The sequence below is a fragment of the Eucyclogobius newberryi genome, unplaced genomic scaffold (assembly GCF_026437365.1).
Source record: "Eucyclogobius newberryi isolate DKJ021-1_F unplaced genomic scaffold, fEucNew1.0.hap1 SCAF_7, whole genome shotgun sequence".
NCBI lineage: Eukaryota > Metazoa > Chordata > Actinopteri > Gobiiformes > Gobiidae > Eucyclogobius > Eucyclogobius newberryi.
Window position 1 is genome coordinate 19,208,504 of NW_027316389.1, and position 23,371 is coordinate 19,231,874.

At 42.1% G+C, this 23,371-nt stretch overlaps 1 protein-coding gene across 1 annotated transcript in view; it reads right to left on the bottom strand.

The window, feature by feature from the left end:
- nell2a (neural EGFL like 2a) overlaps positions 1–23,371 on the bottom strand; it is a 211,982-nt gene that overhangs the window by 154,258 nt on the left and 34,353 nt on the right. The window contains exons 5-9 of the mRNA XM_072434961.1: positions 22,170–22,266; positions 16,400–16,472; positions 14,201–14,283; positions 10,726–10,854; positions 801–903 (exon numbers count right to left, since the gene is read on the bottom strand). Coding sequence (XP_072291062.1) covers positions 801–903; positions 10,726–10,854; positions 14,201–14,283; positions 16,400–16,472; positions 22,170–22,266 — 485 coding nt within the window. The remainder of the gene's footprint in view (positions 1–800; positions 904–10,725; positions 10,855–14,200; positions 14,284–16,399; positions 16,473–22,169; positions 22,267–23,371) is intronic.

The following is a 23,371-nucleotide window of genomic DNA, read 5'->3' on the forward strand; positions in this document are numbered from 1 at the left end:
GTTTTTGTGCACGTATTTGAGCAAAATCTGCTTTTCCTCAGTAAAGATAACTTGTAAAAGTAGATCTGAACGTGTGTGAAAGACCACTGTGAGCTGTCTTTTCAATTGAACACGATCTTCCAGTTACTCCTTAGTCTCTGCCGTGCTTAGAAACTTAAAAAGTAAATTGAAAAATTTTATATTATCGTTTATGTAAAATGTGCTGCCAGACAATGACATTCATTGTAGCTCCATTGACACGCTGCACGTTCTGTACATTTGTGCTTCCATTTACTTTCCACCAATACACATCCAAATCATTTTCACTAGAGTATATATATATATATATATATATATATATATATATATATATATATATATATATATATATATATACCCTAATAGCTAATGGGGGAATTAAACCTCCAAACCTGTTCATAATTGCTGTCTGTTATGTTATGTCACCCTTCTTCTTGTAATATTGTTATTTTCCTGTAAAGAGGCTTGGAAAGTGAAAAATAAATGATCTTTAAGTCATATTTATAATGATTTATTATTAAGTAGGAACAGATCTTAACATTTTATGCCTCTTGAACTATTATTCCTACTATTTACGTGCTATAGCGCTTAAAACTTGGTCCGAATTGCTCCTTACTTGCATTTTATCCACTGTTTTTGTCAAATAAATTTGCTCTAGGCTGTTTGTGTGGTGGTGTTTGTTTGTGTTGTGTAACCGTGGGGATGGTGTTCCAGTGTTGGAGGCTGTTCAGAGAGTGAAGAGGAGACAGAGGCTGCAGAAGTGAAGGGTGCACCCGACTCACGCTGGCACTCCCGGCAGCAGGCGCCCTTCACGTAGGCCGCCGCCGTCCCACCCGGACACTGAGGGGGAGGGCAGGAGATCGCCTCGCACTGCACCGACCCGTTCTGGGGAAAAAGAACACATGAACCGCATTATATTAATTTTGTATTGTCTTAATGTAGCCATCATTATCATGCTGGAAAAAATGACAATCTTAAATATGATAATAATATGCACCACATTATCTTCTGTTTCATTTTAAACTGCAGTTTAATGATTTTTTGATTTAAAATGTTTTCCTATTGAGAAAATCCTTTTTTCTTTCTTTAAATAAAGCTAGATTTTTAGATCTAAATATTACTTAATTCAAGCACTTATTTACTTTTTTTTATTATTACCGTATTTTCCTGACCCTTTTTCATAGTTTTGGCCGGAGTGCGACTTCTACTTCTACTTCTACTTAAACTCCGGAGCGACTTAAATGTGATATTATTTGTTATTTTCACACTTGCAACCGCATTTCATACTCCAGTGCAACTTATATATGTTTTTTTCTACTCTGTTATGCATTTTTTGGCTCCGGTTCGACGTATAGTCCGGAAAATACGGTATATCCAAAATGTAATTACAGTGATAACATCTAAAACCCTGCTATATTCATCCAACCACTAGGGCTGCAAGATAACACAATCAAATCGCAAAAACTGCACGTATTTAAGTCCTTTTCGGCCTAAACCCTGCAGTTTAAACATGTTCTGAAACACACACACACATGGAATTAGTTTAGCGGTTCATATTTCAACCCGGAAACTAAACCGTGACTGGACAAAAAGACAAACGAAGACTAAGAACAGAAACGAACCGACTCCAGGACAAATGTGAGTGCGCCGCAACCGTGTAGGACCCGAGCTATTAACGCTGTCGAGATTAAAGTAAAAGTAAATAGTTACGCTCCATAGCAACATGTTAGTCTCATATAATCCGCATGCCTTCTCCGCGAACGAGCTAATTAGCATGACTTTCCGCCAATGAAACGCTCGGCAACGGGCACATCTTTCAAACCCCAATCCGCATAATTGATAACATCATAATGCATGACCTTTGCGTTTTAAAGGGCACTCCGCTAATTGCCGCACACGAGGTAAGGCGCACGTTCGATCTAATGGTTTCTAATTAGCTCGCCGGGCGACAACAACAGGCGTGTCCCGTCCGGAAAAGAGCAGGCTTCATCGCGTGAGTGGGCAAAATGAATTCGTGATGATGATTACACACAGTCAGGGGCAATTTTTTTTTACGCATCGGAGGTAGCGACACGTTGAGGTGTCGGATTGGTCGGTCCGAAAGGTTGTCTCCGCATGAGTGGATCTTATATGTTTTAAATCCGGACAGACTGACAACTGTGAAATGCACAAAGTACAAGTCCAGATGTTAATACTCTTCGTTTTTGGCGATTATTCACGGCTGAAGTGGAGGGAGACGCAAGCCGTTGCTAAGCACTAGTGTTGAGGTGTCAAATCCACCGCGTTGTGAGGAGGAAGAGGATTTAATACCGTATATTTGTGAAAAACTGCAGTACATTTTTTTCAACAAAAGAATAGATTTTACATTAGATAATTTAATTACGGTATGATAAAAAAAATGCTTCGCAGATGTATTTACCATATTTTCCGGATCATAAGTCGCACCAGCCAAAAAATGCATAATAGAGAAGAACACATAAGTCGCACTGGAGTATAAGTCGCATTTTTGGGGAAATGTATTTGATAAAATCCAAGACCAAGAACAGACATTTAATCTTGAAATGCAGTTTAAAATAATAACAGATTAGAGAACATGGTGAATAGGTGTACGTATGCTAACGCTAACACCTTCAGCTACATGAGGCACAGACAGAACTGTGGTAAGTGTCTGGTATGTTAACGTAACATATTAACATTTATTCAGATAACTATATCATAAAGAACATGCTAACAAGTTTACCAAAGCATCAGTTTTACCCCAAATCACTAAATCCATTGAATTCTTCTTCCTCTGTGTCACGTCTAAACAACTCCACCAACTCCAGAAGTAGACAAATGTGTTTATAATATCACATAGTATAAGTTGCATCCCGGCCAAACTATTAAAAAAGGGGCGACTTATAGTCTGGAAAATACGGTATATGAAAAAGCTGTGTTTTATGTGTACATACAGTAGTAAGCCTAATTATTTTTATCCTATAACAGAATTAAATTGTTTTTCTTTTTGACTTTATATAGGTTGTATTATACATTTTCATTCTTTTATGTTTATGTTATGCACCGAATCACCAAAGCGAGTTCCTATGTTTGTGAATTCTGTTCATTAGCAACGGTAATAAACTTTTTTTGATTCTGAATATGTCATCTAGGATTCTGAACTGTAACATCATTTTATAAGAATAGTTGAGTTTGTGAACTAAAATCTGAATATAACCATTGAATTGGTTTGGATAAGGGTCATAGTTCAGTTAATTTGTCTTTGAATTAATAGTCCGGCTCTTGCTGTCGTGACCGAGCCCAAACCCACTGACGGGACAGAGCGTGGACCAATCACAGAGCAGCATTGTGGTTTGGGCCGTCGCCAAAAGCTCAGAGCGTTTGAGCAGAGAAAGACTATTTTGTTTTTGGAAGAAATATTCAGAGGAAACGCTTTGTGCATTTGCGGACGGGAAAGATTTCCTTCAAACAGATTCAACCGAAGTGTGAATTCTCTGTTTGTTCCGCCGGCGTGACGCTTCAAGTGTTCATCGAGCGCTTCGCCATTTCCCCCATCGCATTCGGGTCGCGTCTAGAAACTTTACAAGTATCAATCCTGCTTAACAAATATATACAATGTCTTTTTTGTCATTGCGAAAACTTTAATACACTACAATTTAATCGGTAGTACGTCAATATCATTAATTTAAGAGTGTTTATGAAATATTCAAGACAAATCTACACAGCAATAGGTAAAGCAAACATGCGTTTCCTTTTCACACATGTATTAAAGATGGATACCTGTCTTGTACTGCATTACTCAAGACTCCAAACGCTTGTACTGCATTACTCCACGTACAAACGCAGCGGTGGTGGCAGTAGCAGTGGCAGTAGCAGTCGTAGTAGCAGTGGCAGTAGCAGTCGTCGTAGCAGTGGCATTAGCAGTCGTAGTAGCAGTGGCAGTAGCAGTCGTCGTAGCAGTGGCATTAGCAGTCGTAATAGCCATCGTAGTAGCAGTCGTAGTAGCAGTCGCAGTAGCAGTGGCAGTAGCAGTCGTAGTAGCAGTCGTAGTAGCAGTCGTAGTAGCCGTCGTAGTAGCAGTCGTAGTAGCAGTCGTAGTAGCAGTCGTACTAGCAGTCGCAGTAGCAGTCGCAGTAGCAGTCGTAGTAGCAGTCGTAGTAGCAGTCGTAGTAGCAGTCGTAGTAGCAGTCGCAGTAGCAGTCGTAGTAGGAGTCGTAGAAGCAGTCTTAGTAGCAGTCGTAGTAGCAGTCGTAGTAGCAGTCGTAGTAGCAGTCACAGTAGGAGTCGTAGTAGCAGTCGCAGTAGCAGTCGCAGTAGCAGTCGTAGTAGCAGTTGTAGTAGCCGTCGCAGTAGCCGTCGTAGTAGCAGTAGCAGTCGCAGTAGCAGTGGCAGTAGCAGTCGTAGTAGCAGTCGTAGTAGCAGTCGTAGTAGCAGTCGCAGTAGGAGTCGTAGAAGCAGTCGTAGTAGCAGTCGTAGTAGCAGTCGTAGTAGGAGTCGTAGTAGCAGTCGTAGTAGCAGTCGTAGTAGCAGTCGCAGTAGCAGTCGTAGTAGGAGTCGTAATAGCAGTCGCAGTAGTCGTAGTAGGAGTCGTAGTAGCAGTCGTAGTAGCAGTCGTAGTAGCAGTCAAAGTAGCAGTCGTAGTAGGAGTCGTAGTAGCAGTCGCAGTAGCAGTCGTAGAAGCAGTCGTAGTAGCCGTCGTAGTAGCAGTCGGAGTAGCAGTCGCAGTAGCAGCAGCATTCGCAGTCGTAGTAGCAGTCGTAGTAGCCGTCGTAGTAGCAGTCGCAGTAGCCGTCGTAGTAGCAGTCGTAGTAGCAGTCGCAGTAGCAGTCGTAGAAGCAGTCGTAGTAGCCGTCGTAGTAGCAGTCGCAGTAGCCGTCGTAGTAGCAGTCGTAGTAGCAGTCGCAGTAGCAGTCGTAGAAGCAGTCGTAGTAGCCGTCGTAGTAGCAGTCGTAGTAGCAGTCGCAGTAGTAGTGGCAGTAGCAGTCGTAGTAGCAGTCGTAGTAGCAGTCGTAGTAGCCGTCGTAGTAGCAGTCGTAGTAGCAGTCGTAGTAGCAGTCGCAGTAGCAGTCGCAGTAGGAGTTGTAGAAGCAGTCGTAGTAGCAGTCGTAGTAGGCGTCGTAGTAGCAGTCGTAGTAGCAGTCGCAGTAGCAGTCGTAGTAGGAGTCGTAGTAGCAGTCGCAGTAGCAGTCGTAGAAGCAGTCGTAGTAGCCGTCGTAGTAGCAGTCGGAGTAGCAGTCGCAGTAGCAGTAGCAGTCGCAGTCGCAGTCGTAGTAGCAGTCGTAGTAGCAGTCGTAGTAGCCGTCGCAGTAGCCGTCGTAGTAGCAGTCGTAGTAGCAGTCGCAGTAGCAGTGGCAGTAGCAGTCGTAGTAGCAGTCGTAGTAGCAGTCGTAGTAGCAGTCGTAGTAGCAGTTGTAGTAGCAGTCGCAGTAGGAGTCGTAGAAGCAGTCGTAGTAGCAGTTGTAGTAGGCGTCGTAGTAGGAGTCGTAGTAGCAGTCGTAGTAGCAGTCGTAGTAGCAGTCGCAGTAGCAGTTGTAGTAGGAGTCGTAATAGCAGTCGCAGTAGTCGTAGTAGGAGTCGTAGTAGCAGTCGTAGTAGCAGTCGTAGTAGCAGTCGAAGTAGCAGTCGTAGTAGCAGTCGTAGTAGCAGTCGCAGTAGCAGTCGTAGAAGCAGTCGTAGTAGCCGTCGTAGTAGCAGTCGGAGTAGCAGTCGCAGTAGCAGCAGCAGTCGCAGTCGTAGTAGCAGTCGTAGTAGCCGTCGTAGTAGCAGTCGCAGTAGCCGTCATAGTAGCAGTCGCAGTAGCAGTCGTAGAAGCAGTCGTAGTAGCAGTCGCAGTAGCAGTCGTAGAAGCAGTCGTAGAAGCAGTCGTAGTAGCCGTCGTAGTAGCAGTCGCAGTAGCAGTCGCAGTAGCAGTCGTAGTAGCCGTCGTAGTAGCAGTCGTAGTAGCAGTCGCAGTAGCAGTCATAGTAGCAGTCATAGTAGCAGTCGCAGTAGCAGTCGCAGTAGCAGTCGTAGTAGCCGTCGTAGTAGCAGTCGTAGTAGCAGTCGCAGTAGCAGTCGCAGTAGCAGTCGTAGAAGCCGTCGTTGTAGCAGTCGTAGTAGCAGTCGCAGTAGCAGTCGTAGAAGCAGTCGTAGTAGCAGTCGCAGTAGCCGTCGTAGTAGCAGTCATAGTAGCAGTCGCAGTAGCCGTTGTAGTAGCAGTCATAGTAGCAGTCGCAGTAGCAGTCGCAGTAGCAGTCGTAGTAGCCGTCGTAGTAGCAGTCGCAGTAGCCGTCGTAGTAGCAGTCATAGTAGCAGTCGCAGTAGCAGTCGCAGTAGCAGTCGTAGTAGCCGTCGTAGTAGCAGTCGCAGTAGCCGTCGTAGTAGCAGTCATAGTAGCAGTCGCAGTAGCAGTCGCAGTCGTAGTAGCCGTCGTAGTAGCAGTCGCAGTAGCAGTCGCAGTAGCAGTAGCAGTCGCAGTAGCAGTCGTAGTAGCAGTCGTAGTAGCAGTCGCAGTAGCAGTCGCAGCAGCAGTCGTAGTAGCAGTAGGAGTCGCAGTAGCAGTCGTAGTAGCCGTCGTAGTAGCAGTCGCAGTAGCAGTCGTAGTAGCAGTCATAGTAGCAGTCGCAGTAGCAGTCGCAGTAGCAGTCGTAGTAGCAGTCGAAGTAGCAGTCGCAGTAGCAGTAGCAGTCGTAGTAGCAGTCGCAGTAGCAGTCGTAGTAGCAGTAGCAGTCGCAGTAGCAGTCGCAGTAGCAGTCATAGTAGCAGTCGCAGTAGCAGTCGTAGTAGCAGTAGCAGTCGCAGTAGCAGTAGCAGTCAAATACGTCATAAGGCGCTGGTACAGCTGGCAGCCCGGTGTAAACGCTCTCTCTTCTTTCTCACACTTATTGTGCTTTATCTCCTATATTTTGTAAATATAGTTAGTATATTTTTTCTACTTTACTGTACGATAGGGACACGCGCTGGAATAGTTTTTTAATTCAACTGTTTTTGACTTTTTTCGGCTGGATTTGAGCGTTTTTCGTTGCGTTCGTTGTGTTGTTGTGACGTGAGCTAGCTCCGAGCGAGCCCACCAGCCCCCCCCCGCGCCCTCCGGCCGCCGCTAAAGTACGGCGTGTCGTCGGTACACGTTTATGTACACGTTTATATGAAAGAGGAACTTCACGAACGATCGGGACACGCACTGGAATCGCTTTAAATTAACTTGTTTTGACTTTATTCGGCTGGATTGAGTGTTTTCGTCGTGTCGTTGCGATGTGTTTTGGCTCTGAGTCCCCCGGCTCCGGCCCCGCCCCCCCGCCGTACCGCGTTTATACAAAGGAGGAACTCATGAAACTGCGGAGAACTGTCGTCTTACCCGGAGATCGTCACGTTATCCCGGCGGACATCCTAAGGAAAACGCAACGAAGCAGACGGGCTGGACGTAAACTCCGAGAGAAGAGAGGGACAAACAGGAAGTCGGTTCCCGCCGTAGTCATGGGTAACGTGAGGTCCCTTCAAAATAAAATGACGGAAATAGCGAGCCTCATGCGGTCCCAGAGGATTTATAGGGACAGCAGCGTCTTGATTTTCACAGAGACCTGGTTAACAGCAGAAATGCCAGACTCTATTGTAGGTTTGGACAATTTTCATCTGCTGCGGGCGGACAGAACGAGAGAATCCGGGAAGAAAAGAGGTGGCGGTCTGGCGGTGTATGTGAACACGAGCTGGTCCAAACCCGAACACTGCACAGTGAAGGAGCAGCTATGTAACGGGGATATTGAACTATTGGCTATTGGCATGAGGCCATATTATCTGCCCCGGGAGTTCTCACATGTGATTTTGATCGCAGTCTATGTGGCCCCGTCTGCCAATGCTGAAGATGCTTGTGAAGCACTGCTCTCCTGCACTTGTAGGCTGCAAACACAGCATCCACAGGCTCTCTTCCTCATCTCTGGTGACTTTAACCACGCTTCTCCCTCTTCTGTTCTACCAACATACACCCAGTATGTTACCTGCCCCACCAGAGAGAATAGAACATTGGACTTGTTTTTTGCCAACACCAAGGAGGCTTATTCCTCTTCCCCCCTCCCTCCCCTGGGCAGCTCGGACCACAACCTTGTACATCTGAGGCCTGTGTATGAACCCATCGTGCGCAGGCAGCCTGTGGTGTCCCGTGAGGTGAGGATGTGGTCTGCTGAGAGCGAGGAGGCTCTGAGGGACTGCTTAAGCACCACTGTCTGGACTGAGCTTTATGACCCACATGGGGAGGACATCAACACCATCACAGAGTGCATCACGGACTACATCAACTTCTGTTTTGAGAACATTGTTCCCTCCCGGACGGTGCGGTGTTTTCCAAACAACAAGCCATGGATTAACCGTGAACTGAAGGCTCTGCTGAAGGAGAAGAAGAGAGCCTTCAGGTCAGGGAACAAGGAGGAGCTGAGGACTGTGCAGAAGGAGCTGAGGAGGAAGATCAGGCAGGCTGAGGCCGGCTACAGGAGGAGGATGGAGGAGCAGCTGCAGCAGAAGAACATTCAGGGAGTGTGGAGGAGCCTGAAAACCATCTCGGGCTTCAAAATCCCCCCTGCCCAGACAGAGGGGGATCTACAGTGGGTGAATGATTTAAATGCTCACTTCTTGAGGTTTGATCGGTCACCCGCCCCTCCCCCTGCACAGCTGCATGGTCCCTCTTCCACAGCTGGACAATGTCCTGCATCTGTTCCTCTTCGCTTATCTGCCCCGGACCATCAGCTCCCCACTTCGCCTGGACTCACCCATCCCCCCAGCACACGGTCCCCCTGCCAACCACTGACTGTCACAGCAGCACAGGTGAGGAGTGAGCTGAAGAGGATTAAAGTGAGGAAGGCAGCAGGACCTGATGGCATCAGCCCCAGGCTCCTTAAGTCCTGCGCAGATGAACTGTGTGGAGTTATGGAGCATGTCTTCAACATGAGCCTGAAGCTGAGGGTGGTACCACAGGTCTGGAAGACCTCCTGTCTGGTACCTGTGCCTAAGACACCGCGCGCCAAAGATCTCAACAGCTTCAGGCCAGTGGCTCTCACTTCCCACCTGATGAAGACACTGGAGCGGCTAGTCCTGGACCACCTCCGCTCCACCGTGAGCTCAACCATGGACCCGCTGCAGTTTGCATATCGGTCTGGCATCGGAGTGGAGGACGCTGTCATCTCCCTGCTGCACCGCTCTCTCTCTCACCTGGAAAAGCCTGGCAGCTCTGTGAGGATTCTGTTCTTCGATCTTTCCAGCGCCTTCAACACCATCCAGCCGCTGCTCCTGAGGGACAAGCTGGAGACGGCTGGTGTGGAGTATGACCTGGCAGAGTGGATCCTGGACTACCTCACAGACCGACCCCAGTTTGTCAGAGCACGGGACTGTGTGTCTGACACTCGGACCTGCAGTGTGGGGGCGCCCCAGGGCACTGTCCTCGCGCCCTTTCTCTTCACCCTTTACACTGCAGACTTCAGACATGACACGGACAGCTGTGTCCTGCAGAAGTTCTCTGACGACTCTGCCATCATCGGACTCATCAGGGACGACGATGATGCGGAGTACAGAGGACTGGCGCAGGACTTTGTGGACTGGTGTCAGCGGAACCACCTCCTCATCAACGTGGGGAAGACCAAGGAGATGGTGGTGGATTTCCGCAGACGCCACCCCACTGCCCCCTCACCAGTGAACATCCAGGGACGGGACATTGAGAGAGTGGACTCATACAAGTACTTTGGGTGTTCATCTGAACCACAAACTGGACTGGACTCATAACACGGACGCACTGTACAGGAAGAGCCAGAGTCGGCTCTACCTCCTGAGGAGACTCAGGTCTTTTGGAGTGACAGGGCCACTCCTGAAGACCTTCTACGACTCTGTGGTGGCATCAGCCCTCCTGTACGGTGTGGCCTGCTGGAGCAGCAGCATCACAGAGAGGGAGAGGAAGAGGCTGGACAGAGTCATCAAGAAGTCCAGCTCCGTCCTGGGCTGTGCTCTGGACTCGGTGCAGGAGGTGGGGGACAGGAGGGTCCTGGCTAGATTCACATCTATGCTGGACCATGAGTGTCACCCCCTGCAGGACACTCTCTCCGCTCTGGAGAGCAGCTTCAGTGAGAGACTGATCCACCCTCGATGTGTGAAGGAAAGGTTCCGTAGGTCTTTCCTTCCTGCTGCTGTCAGACTTTATAACAAAAACTGTTAGTACTGAACACTCGCAATACTGACCTAACCTAATACTGATGTGCAATTCTGTCATATGTGCAATTACTGTGCAATTACTGTGAAATTCATGTGCAATCTATGTGCTGTCGTGACACATATTCATGTGCAATTACTGTCGTGATCACATGCAATGGTATTTATGTATTTATGTATTTATTTATGTGTCTATGGGAGTTTTTATTTGTAGGAGATCTTCTACTGAAAGTGTTTTTCTGACTTCCTATAAGTGATCTGTTCTTCTGTATCTACCTCTGTATCTACCTGCGTTGCACCAATGAAATTTCCCCATGTAGGACAATAAAGGAATATCTTATCTTATATCTTATCTTAGTCGCAGTCGCAGCAGCAGTCGTAATATCAGCTAGTCTGATATTCAACATTCAGAACGGGCCCTCGAACTGAAGTAAGCCACGTCTTTGCCTCCGCGCTCAGTCCGATATCGATACAAGACCAAAAAAAACGCCGGCAATATCGACTCAAGCGCCGATATTGTCGATATTAGTGTAAATATCAAAGACGTACGGAGCACGTGCAGTTCCTACAGCCGTCGGTCCAGCTCTCGTCCTCCCTGTAGACCACGCCCTTCACGCTGCAGGTGCGCTCGCAGTAACAGCCGTCCAGACCGTTCATCTTCTCCTCGGCCCGGGACAACTGCGCACACAACAAAATGCATAAATAGATTAGAGAAACAATAATAAAAAAAATAAAACATTAAAAATTAAACGAAAAAAGGAAAAATCTGTTGTGGTTCAGAAGCTATGAAATAACATAAATGAAATAAATGCAGGAATAAACAAATTTAATTCATGTTTCTAACATTTAAATTAGCCTGTACATTCAAAAGTGGCTTAACCCAATATGTCAAAGAGCTAACCACTCTGCCATAATGCAGTCTATAGTTTAAGTTAAGCTCTAAATGAAACAGTGCGTCTTATTAATTACACGATCTGTTTAATAATGAATGAATTAGGCCTGCAACTAACAATTATTTTAGTTGTCGAGACAATTATTATTTTGTTTGTATATTAAGATATTTAAGATATATTTAAACCAGATAAAGCTAAAAATATGTTGTCTGAACAGAGAATATTGACAAATAAGTGTATTATTGGGTAAAAAATGCAAAATAGTTCCATATTTTTTCTACTTTGATTTAGAAATGCAGCCGTCTTTGTAATAAAACGTCTTCTGAAATGTGTTTTATTGTCTTGATTAGTCATAGAATCAATATGAAATCATGCACATTATAAAACTAAAAGATAAATAAATATAAATACATATAAATAAATTATAATAAAAACCTCATACTAAAAAATACATAAAACATAGTATCTTCTCATCCATAATAAATACACACAATATAAAAAGAATAAATAGATCCGTAAATAAATATAAATACATAAAAATACATAAAACAAAGTATCTTCTCATCCATTATAAATACACAATATAAAAAGAATAAATAGATCAGTAAATAAATATAAATACATAAAAATACATAAAACAAAGTATCTTCTCATCCATAATAAATACACATTATAAAAAGAATAAATAGATCAGTAAATAAATATAAAAACATATCAATACATTATAATAAAAACCTCTTAATAAAATAAATATAAACACATAAAAAACACATTGAACAAAGTATCTTCTCATCTATGATAAAGAAAGGCAGCACAACACAGCCCTCCTCCTCGAGTATCATTGATTATTTTAACACTAAAATCGTCCACATGCGTCAATGGCCAATCACTATTAACCCGGTGACACAACGAGACATTACCTCACTGACATTACACGTGCAGCGGAGCGGGCAAAAGACTTCAACAATAACAACGCCACGAGATCCACGCTCGTGCCGTGAATGTTAACAAGCGTTTAGGAGCGATCTGCCGGTGTGAGCCATCCACACGCCGGTAATTACTGATCCCAATCCAGATAGAAGCATCTACACGGCAAAACACGCGCCACGATCCGACACGTTAACATGACTCGAATTAAGAACGGAACCATCGTTTGACTGGGATTAATTGTTTCTGTGGCGTGAATAAGGTCGGCGCAATTAATCAGATTTCAATCACGGTTATTGCAGTGTATCACAGAAATGGTGTGATAATGAAATAAATTAAAAATGGACAATTAATGAGATTAAAACCTTAAAACCTGAAGCAAATGCCACTTGCCACGAATGCCACTTTTATTGTCACTAAAGCCACTTCTGTTGCCACTAATGCCACTTCTGTAGCCACTAAATCCACTTCTGTTGCCACTAATGCCACTTCTATCGCAATTAAAGCCACTTCTATTGCCACTAAAGCCAATAAAGCCACTTCTATTGCCACTAAAGCCACCTCTGTTTCCACTAAAGCCACTTCTTTTACCACTAAAGCCAAATCTGTTGCCACTAAAGCCACTTCTTTTGCCACAAAAGCCACATCTGTTGCCACTAAAGCAACTTCTGTTGCCACTAAAGTCACTTCTATTGCCACTAAAGCCACTTCTGTTGCCACTAAAGCCACTTCTATTGTCTGATTTATACTGAATTTAAAACATGAATCGCATTACTAATAAATTACCACAAGTCTATTATTTCCTGCAGGTTCATTTTTGACAATTCTTTCAATTGTGACCCGTTTGAAAATAATAATAATAATAATATTTTTTTCATTGTCGAGCAGCACAAAAATATCACTGTAACTTGTGTTATTGTAACTCACTTCATGACATTAAAGTGTTTTTGTTATGCAACTAAAGCTCAGTGTTAAGTACAGCTCTGGAATGAAATGAATTAAATTGAGTGATTATAATTGTCAATGATCAGCTCGGGGCTTTTGACTTTACAGACAAACCTCATTTACAGCATGTGACCTGGAGCAGAGTTCAGACTCTGGAAGAATCAATGTGACTCTTTTGTGTTTTTAAATGGCATAAATCGAAAGCCCTTTTACATGTCGCCCAGTCCCGTTAGCAAGTGCTATTTTCTTTTCCCATTGGTAAATACATTTTGCTTTAAAATAGTTGACAATAAAAAATAACTGTAGTCGCAATATGATAATCGTAAGCTGACATCAATACATATTGTATTTTAGGTCTTTGGAAATGTTGTTGTGTACTGTCATCTTTCTGTCTTTCTTTCTTTTCTGTAAAACTAATCGCCTCTTTGGGAAAGACAGTGGCATTATTAGATCAATATATATATAAAAAAAAAAAAAAGAACAAACAATTTTGGATTTTCATCAATAATTCATCAATAACTTAAATCATACACTGCTCACGCTCTAATGTTTGGTAGGACCTTTAGCATTTAGCTTTGATTACAGCACATCTTTACTGTAGCGTTGTTTCAATAAGCTTCTGCAATATTAAAAGATGTATTTCTATCCAGTGTGTCGTTATTCCTCACACAGATCTTCAGTGTGTCGTTATTCCTCACACAGATCTTCAGTGTGTCGTTATTCCTCACACAGATCTTCAGTGTGTCGTTATTCCTCACACAGATCTTCAGTGTGTCGTTATTCCTCACACAGATCTTCAGCGTGTCGTTATTCCTCACACAGATCTTGTGTTGATGATGGAGAAAGTGACCACTGCACAAAGCCTTCTCCAGCTCCAAACATACTCACTGAGGTTCAGATCTATAGTACATTAGTTCCTGCTTCTCCTTTGCCTTCGCCAATGATTTGACCCTTCTCGAACATCTGTTGTGAATCCATGACCACGGGATTCGTCTTTCCACATTGCTGTTTCAGTGATTTGTTGGGTTTGAACACTGTGTTGCAGCTGAAACATCATCACATGCAGCAGTTATTCAGCAGGAGGCTCGTACCTACTGGATTTGCTTAGTTGAATCCAGGTTTTTTTTTTTTCTCGTTTTTGTGGACAGGTCAACCTTTATTTGGTTTAAAATGAACTTAAACTACTAAAACAATTGTCTGAGTGTTGAAACAATAAATGAAAACACAGTCAAATACTCTTTTATGCTGCGTTGCGTTACCTTGCTGGACGTTTTAGCCAGAATGTCCTGCAGCTCCATGATCTTCTGCACCAGCCCGTGGAAGTCATTGCAGGTGGGACAGGCTGAAACGGGAGAAGGCGGGGCTTAATTTAATGTCCTGACAAAAGCAAACATCACGCGACAGATAAGACGCGACCCGAACGTAAAAAGGGATTTAAATCACGTGCGTAAAACCGCCAGGTCCAATACAGAATCCAATCAGCGGAAACAATAATGTGGAGATGATAAGGCTGGAAGTGTTCTGAGGAGAAGCGTGTAAACGAGAGATACGCGGGATTCTTTTGGTGATATACAGCCTGGTCCTGACTTTTGGAACGCTGATATGAGTAGATTTAACGTTAACATCTGCTATAGCCATACTTTGCTTGAGGCATTTCTGTTGAAGTAAATACAGCGATTTAAGGGTGTGAAAAAAACTTGTGATACGTTATTTGGAAATACCGTATTTCCCGGATTGCAAGTAGCACCTTGTTTTTTTTATAGTTTTGGCCGGGGTGCGACTTATACTGAGTGACTTATATGTGATATTATTCGTTATTGTCCCACTGACAACCTCAAGAGGGCGCTCTAGGCTCTAAGTGAAGCAGAGGAAGAATCTGCACTTCCTCTGCCTCCGGAGTTTGTGGAGTTGTTTAGAAGTGACACAGGAAGAAGAATTCAATGGATTTAGTGATTTTGTGATACATTTCCCAAAAAATGCGACTTATACTCTAGTGCGACTTATATATGTTTTTTCTTCTCTATTATGCATTTTTTTGGCTGGTGCGACTTATAGTCCGGAAAATACGGTACTGTATATATAGCGATCTCTCTGTATAAGTATGTCGTATTTTATTTATTTATTAATTTATGAAATTTCCCCATGTGGGACAATAAAGGAATATCTTATGTCACCCTAACTAGAGTATTGTAGGCATGCTGTATGTCACGACACCAGGTTGTTACAGAACCACAACTGTCTCGTTGTTTGGACATATTTATCCAGTGTATCTCGTAAACAGCTCGGGCGGGGCTTATACGCAGTGATTTTTGGACATTTCTCAGTCGCGGCGCCCATAGTAACGGCGAGGGTGGCGATTGCGATCCCCAAACGCAGAAAATAGACCCCCAGCAAAGTGATGAAGTCGCCTTATTTCCATGCATTGATTTTATTTCCAGATAAATGAGCTCGGTACACAGGAGTCTACATTTATCACTGCATTTGAAAAGGTGTGGAGCCTTATCTAAGACTGTTACATACATTTTCTAGATTACCCAGTCCCGACCCCCGGGCTGACAACTACTGCTTTAACAAAGAAATAAGATAAGGATAAGATTAAGATAAGATGACCTTTATTTGTACCACAATGGAGAAATGCCAATGTTGCAACACAGATTAGACACAGAAACAGATTAGGCACAGAAGTATAATAAATATGTATAAATAAAACAGATGACTAAGAAAAAAACTCTTACTCTTATACTCTTAATAAAAATAACACTCTTATTTACAGCAGTTATATGTATGTAAAATACTGGTCCAAAATGTATTTCTTTTTTAAATACTTAACTGTAGAATATAGTTTTAATGTGTACATATTCATGGGTGTCGGGTTCTCTTTATAAGCAAAATCTTGGGGACTTTTGACCATTAAAAACCATCAGATATTTTAGTTTAATTTTTTACAGTAATTGCTATGACAACGGAGCTCATTCTGCAGACCATGGATAGTAAATTAATCCATGGGTTTCAGAGAAGATTAAAATACAGCACAGTTTCCATAGCAAGTGACAATACAAAACTTATTACCGTATTTTCCGGACTAAGAGTCGCATCTTTTGTCATAGTTTTGGCCGGGGTGCGACTTATACTTATATTTATACTTATATACTCCAGAGCGACTTATATGTGATAGTATTTGATATTTTCACACTTGCAACCGCATCTCATACTCCAGTGCAACTTATAGATGTTTTTTTCTTCTCTATTATGTACTTTTTGGCCTGCGCGACTTATAGTCCGGAAAATACGGTATATTTTAAACATGTCATGAATTCTATATGGTTTATGTGGTTTAGACTTATAATAACACATCAGTCTTATATAGCCTCTCTTGCACACGCTTTATAGTGCGGTGCGGTCCAACCTTTACTCTGTCCGACTGTAGACCGGTTTTAGCCCTGGACTTATGCACTTACTTCTGTTGAGGTCGGGACACTGTGAGATGTACCCCTGTGGCATCACCAAGACCTCCACGTCCTGCATCACTCCCTGTAGCACACAAACAAACAAACATGTATTTACAGCTGCATTTCCAGATGCACTATTGACCAATAACGGAGCAAACATGGCACGTGGCAAAAGATGTACAGTGAACAGTAAACAGTACGATTCAGTGGGAGTTTTGCCTTGAACTGGATTCCTCACCTGCATTTTCCTCCTAATAGACATAAACGAGAGATAAGATTCAATTTACCTCAGAAAGTCTCAAATTAAAGCTTTTGTCTCGCGTTTGTGGAGATTTAGTCATAGATTGAGCCAGAATTTTAGTTGATATAAACGTGGTTTGAATGCTCTCCTGGTTTAAACTTAATTCAAGGGCGTATGACAGTATTTATACCTGTTGTACACATTAATAATAGTTTTAAAACAATTGAGTGGGTATTTGAGGAGAAAACATTGAGAAATCTGTAGAAAATGACAGGAAGTGACATAACACTAGGCATACTAATTCCAGTCAAAGTTTATGCATAATTTGCAACACAACACAATACAACACAATAAAGTCGCATCTCATTTATTCTTATTTGTCAAATTAAAAAAACTTGTGATGATGATTAGATGATAATGTTTTTGATTTATTTATTTTTTTCCTAGTGTGATGTCATCAATTACAAACAGGAAGTGAAATTATAAATCATAAGCTCCGATGTCGACCTGGTTTGTTTTATAATTTTCAGCAAAATTCGTAATATATTTATCTTAACTGCGTTTTAGTTCTATGAGTGGTCCGAACTGTAGGGGGCACTTTAAATCCTGATTTCACAAACTGACATAGATGATGGAAGGTGAATGTAAACTGTGAGACAAAACGAAGGTGCAAAAGAAGAAACCAACTAAACAAAGACACATCTTCACTTTGTAAGTCTTACAGCTATTAATTGTGAGCGGTTTAGTCCAGTTTAGCCCTTGTTTAGCTTTTGGTTTGGTCCTGGTTCAGACCTGGTTCTTAGATACTTCTGTTGTTAACGGGGCATTTTTCAGTGCATTTTCGTCCCTGTGCAGCAGCGTAGCGGTGCAGCGGTGCAGCGGAGCGGCGGAGGGTAAGTTGTTTTTAAATTGTCTTGCCACTTCAATTTACCGACCATAGATTTTAAAATGCGGCGGAAATTATGTGCTGATTTTTCCTGGCGCTGCACCCAAATTGAAGCAGAAAGCAGAGGCGTCGATCAAACTTGGTAATATCGGCTGTTTGCACTCATAAAATGCAATGCCTCTTGTGCTCTATTTACTGCTCTGGGCAGCACTGGGCTTGAACACAACTTTAGAATGAATGTACAAGGAAAACGTACATTGGAATAAAAGGAACGACTCGATTGTTTCACGGATATAGATTTGATAAATGGATGTTATGAAATGTATTGTGTTTTAAATATTTAAATTACAAGGCGCAAACAGATTCAGTAAAGACACTTTGTATTTAGTAACTTTTGTCACGCAAACTCCACTGAGAAGGGTTTTCTGTGTAATATGAATATGCGTTTTCGAGTGAAGTTAATTAAAACAATTTGGAAAAACATATATTTTTACCTCAGAAAGAACAAGCACTGTCAAGGCAAGTAAACAAACAAATATCTCAAAATAAAGTGTTTCTCAGTCATTTTGAATGTGGTCTACAAGATGAGACAGGACAGCTGTAGTGTGAAATGTAATGGGGAGAGAGGGGGCATAGACAATAGGCAAATGGTCGAGGGGAGGTATGACTGTGACATCTGGATGTTTTAATTGTGTTCGTTATCCTGCCAGAGGACTGCGCACGTAAACTAGCTTCAGCTAAACCTGTGTAAAGCAGCTCTTCTTTAAATAGATTCATATTTTTACATATGATAAGTCAAAAAAAAAATCAAATAAATTACACAAATATATGTATCATGTTTATTCAGGTCACAATATAGTTGGAATATTAAGAAAAAAGAAAACTAATTATGACAATTCAAGAGGAAAAACTTATTATTTCAAATCAACATACCGTATTTTCCGGACAATAAGTCGCACATTTTGTTCTCAGTTTTGGCCGGGGTGCGACTTATACTATATTTATACATATATACTTATACTCTGGAGCAACTTATATGTGATATTATTCGTTATTTTCACACTTGCAACCGCATTTCATTTTCTTCTCTATTATGCATTTTATACTCTGGAAAATACGGTATTCTTGATTCCCCCTATGAAGTCCAAAGTCTTTAATAGTCTGTTCTTCATTATGGAAATATTGCTGTATTATTGTAGTTTTGTTGTATATTATTATGTATTATTTTGTGCACATAAACGCCTTGGTATTTACTCCCCCCCCCCCCCCCCCCGATGAACACGGCTGAATTAATTGAATGTTGAAGCACGTTGTTGTAACAGCCGAAGTCCTACTATCAGCACTGGTAATTTTCTCGTCAAGTGACAGGCTCGTAAATACAGCCAGAGGTAGAGCGCGTGTGTGCTAATGAAACGGTGGGTTTTTAAGTGCAGGGCCTTTCAGAGAGCAATACAGGCTCGAGAGGGAACGAGAGCGAGATGGACAAAGAGAAGAGAAAGAGCAGAAGGGAGAGGAACGGAGAGAAAGAGAGGCAGAAAAAAGAAAAAGGAGAGAAGAGAAAAGAAAAGCAATATTTGATTCAAAATAAAAGCCCTGAATATTCACCCTCAAATAACGGCATCTTCTGTCTTTTTCCCCCCACGTATTCCCTCTTCTCAGTTTTAAATAAATAAATACCGTATTTTCCGCATTATAAGTTGCACCTTTTTTCATAGTTTTGAAATATACTCCAGAGCAACTTATGTGATATTATTAATTATTTTGACACTGACAACCACAAGAGGGCGCTCTAGGCTCTAAGCGACACAGAAGAAGAATCTGCACTTCCTCTTCCTCTGGAGTTTGTGGAGTTGTTTAGAAGTGACACAGAGGAAGAAGAATTCAATGGATTTAGTGATTTGGGGTAATACTGATGCTTTGGTAAACTTGTTAGCATGTTCTTTATGCTATAGTTATCTGAATAACTGTTAATATGTTACGTTAACATACCAGACACTTACCACAGTTCTGTCTGTGCGTCATGTAGCTGAAGGTGTTAGCGTTAGCGTACGTACACCTATTCACCATGTTCTCTAATCTGTTATTATTTTAAACTGCATTTCAAGATAAAATGTCTGTTCTTGGATTTTAGCAAATACATTTCCCCCAAAAATGCAACTTATACTCCAGTGCGACTTATGTATGTTTTTTTTTCTTCTCTATTATGCAATTTTTTGGCTGGTGCGACTTATAGTCCGAAAAATAGGTAAATAAACTCCATTGAGACGAGCAGGGATGTAGCAATAACTGAAATACAGCGATAGCGCATCGTCAAAGGTGTCACAATAATATCGCCACAATATATTTAATGATGAACTTCTTTGTTTAAATGCTTGTTGTAGCAGCAGCTTAAAAAACAAGTGGAACTACATAAAGCAGTCAGTGGTTCTTAGCCTTTTTCAGTCGCGGCCCCCCACAATAACAAGCACTGGCGACCACCAAACACACGAAATAAGCTGCACACGAAATAATAAAGTAAGTAAGTAAGTAAGATTTCCCAGGATTTCCTCGCCCTGGAACTGTATTAAATTGTATTTTAAAACATATTTGTGATACTACGACTCAAAACCACTGTGCAAACAAAACAAAGAGCCACACAGCTGATTTTATGCAGCTCACGTGTAAAAACCGTGCGATTACGTTTGTTTTTCAAATCACGTTTTCTACACATACGGCGCGTGTAGCAAAGGCCCATTTATCTGACGGTGGAGAACGACGGTGGCGAAGATGGGATCGTGTTTTCGTGGGATCACACTCTTACCTGGACCAAGCACGAGGACTAGGCCCAGTTGGGATATAGTTTGCATCTTAGCCGTGTATGATTATGATTCTGTCTTCAACGCTGCAGGCGGTGACGGAACGTGGATTTATCATGAAGCGCAACACGCAGACGTTTGACACCTGGCACTGCTCGGGGCTGTTCAGTTCGCTCTAATTGAACCCCCCAAAAAAGTATTCAATCCGTCCGTTTTTGAAGTCGATACAGTATTTGCTGTGACAGGCCCAGCGTACATTATCTCTGCAGAACAATTGCAAGCGTTTCCATTGTCATTTCCATTGTGATTAATCTTGCAGCACACACACAGAGATATACACACACACAGAGACATACATACACACACACACACACACAGACACACACACCCACACAGACAGACACAGACAGACAGACAGACAGACAGACAGACAGACAGACAGACAGACAGACAGACACACACACACACACACACAGACATACACACACACACACAGAGACACGCACACACAGACACACACACACACACTGCACTCATTGATCCGTGTGGTTTACAGTCGCCGGTGATACTGACACCACAATGTCTGGCCCCAGGTGGGACATTTAGGGCCACATTCCCGTCCAGGACATACGTCTCCGTGACAACGCCATGGACTCACGCTTAATGAGCACAGTCTAGAGGCCATTCAGTGATTTCTCCCCAATCAGCCTTGTGGGGTTTTCCAGACATAATTGCACGGGGCTAAGCTGCAGACTGTAAGAGCAACAAACAACAGCCGCCTATAGCCAGACGTGAAACAAAGGAATCCACAGCGGGATATCGACTGTATCAATAGTATTTTGGACCGTCTGAATGACAAAAGTTGGAAGACATCACGGCAACAAACTTGGATTATTTGTACAGTTTGATCTCAGAAATGTTCTTCTAACGGATGCAATCATGAACATGAAATGTATGTACAGTATGTATCTATGTATAAACTTATATATGTGATTATTATCTTTTGGATATGAATGAATCTTTATTGGACAGCTCGTCTGCATTAATGGGGAATAAATGATTCAGGAAAGGTTCAATTTTGTCATATTTAGATAATTTTATCCCTATGAATACCGTATTTTCCGGACTATAGGTTGCACTTTTTTTCATAGTTTGGCCAGGCTTATATGTGATATTATTCGTTATTTTCACATGACAACCACAAGAGGGCGCTCTAGGCTCTAAGCGACGCAGAAGAAGAACCTGCACTTCCTCTACCTCTGGAGTTTGAGGAGTTGTTTAGAAGTGACACAGAGGAAGAAGAATTCAATGGATTTTGTGATAATTTTCCCCAAAAGATGCGACTTATATATGTTTTTTCTTCTTTATTATGCATTTTTTGGCTGGTGCGACTTATAGTTTGGAAAATACGATATTTGTTTAAATGCGTCTAGTTTTGGGACTATTTTTAGTATTGATTAAGAAGTAATAAACTTGATTCTCGACACCACTTTCAATACCACAATTATAACTAAAATGCTCTATTTAATTCAAGATTTTTAGACAAAAGACGGACATTTTCAACACAAAACAATATTGCGTTCTTTATGAAACAAGCTCAAGATCATTTTAAAACACAAAATCTATGTCTATCTAGTTTTGCACGTTTGACAACCCAGTACCAAAAAGAAAACTATCTATTTATCACTATGACTCACACACAATTAAATCAAGCAGAGGAAATAAATAAAGAATGAAAGCGGGAGCGAGGAGCCAGATAAACACGGGGCAGAAACACAAAGAGAGTTGACGTATGAGTTTACAAATGAGAAAAGGCACCGGACGGATTAAAAAAGCTCAGAGAGGTTTTTTTTTTACCTTGAAGAAGCCATGAGCCGAGTTTCTTTGGCCGACCCACAATGCGGCGTCCTCAGGTATGTCCATATAAGGAGCTTCCACCACTCGCTCGTAGATCCTGCAAAAATGACATGTAAACCATAAACGGATTGATAAGGGTATTCTGGTGGTCAGAAATAGACTGAAAATACAGGTGAAGTGTAACAATATTGCCATTTTTGAGCAAATCAGATGCAAAAGAGACACTATTTTGCAGGAAATATCTAAAACATATTGAAAATAATCCAATCCAACTTTATTTGTACGGCACATTTTACCAACACAAAGTCTGCGCAGAGTACAACACAATCACAGGCAAAATAAATAATTAAAAAATATATATAATTAATAAATACGTACAAACCAGATAAAAACAATATAAAAATATAGCCGCAAGCGGCAATGATCGGCCCTCGCCACACCGCCGCCACGCAGCAAGAGGAGGGGGCGCTAACGCGCCCCAATTGTCCTTTTATTACATCTACTGCTGAATCTGTGACGCTGTCACATCTTCTCCCCTTTGTTTTACCATCAAAAAGCAATTTTATTTTGAATTCTTGGCAAAATGTGCGGCTTTGCCGCACAGACACCGTGACTCTTTGAATAAAAATGTGGATAACTTTTGATGGTCCACACCTGAAGATGAGTCTCACCAAATTTCAGGTTAATAGGGCTAATGCCCTGGGAAGAGTTGGTGAGAGTCTAAAGTGTAAACATGTTCTGGCGATTTCCCCATTGGAATAACATGGGAGGTTTTGGTCATCGCTACGGCAACGCCATAACAATTATGACATGGGTCTCATTGACTTTTTTGATGGGGATGCCAAAATTGAGTTGTGTGTCAAATTTCATATAATTTCGCAAAACTAAACATTTAACCTCCATATAAAATCTGTAGGGGGCGCTGTGGCTCCAAATTTATTTATTTTACCTCAAGTAGGTTTAGGGCAAAGAGTTTAACAACTGATTCTAATTTGACGCAATTCGGACTTTATCTGCGCAAACGGCAGAAATGTTAAATTTGGGAGATTTCTGAAATTCTAGCTAAAGTCTGCGGCTTCGCTGCTCAGAGACCGTGATAAATGATAAATAAATGAAAAAGAGAAGAAGATATAAACAGAGGAGAAACAGCGCCTCCTTCAGGAAAAACGGGGGACAGTTTTTAAAAGAAGAATATTAGTGAA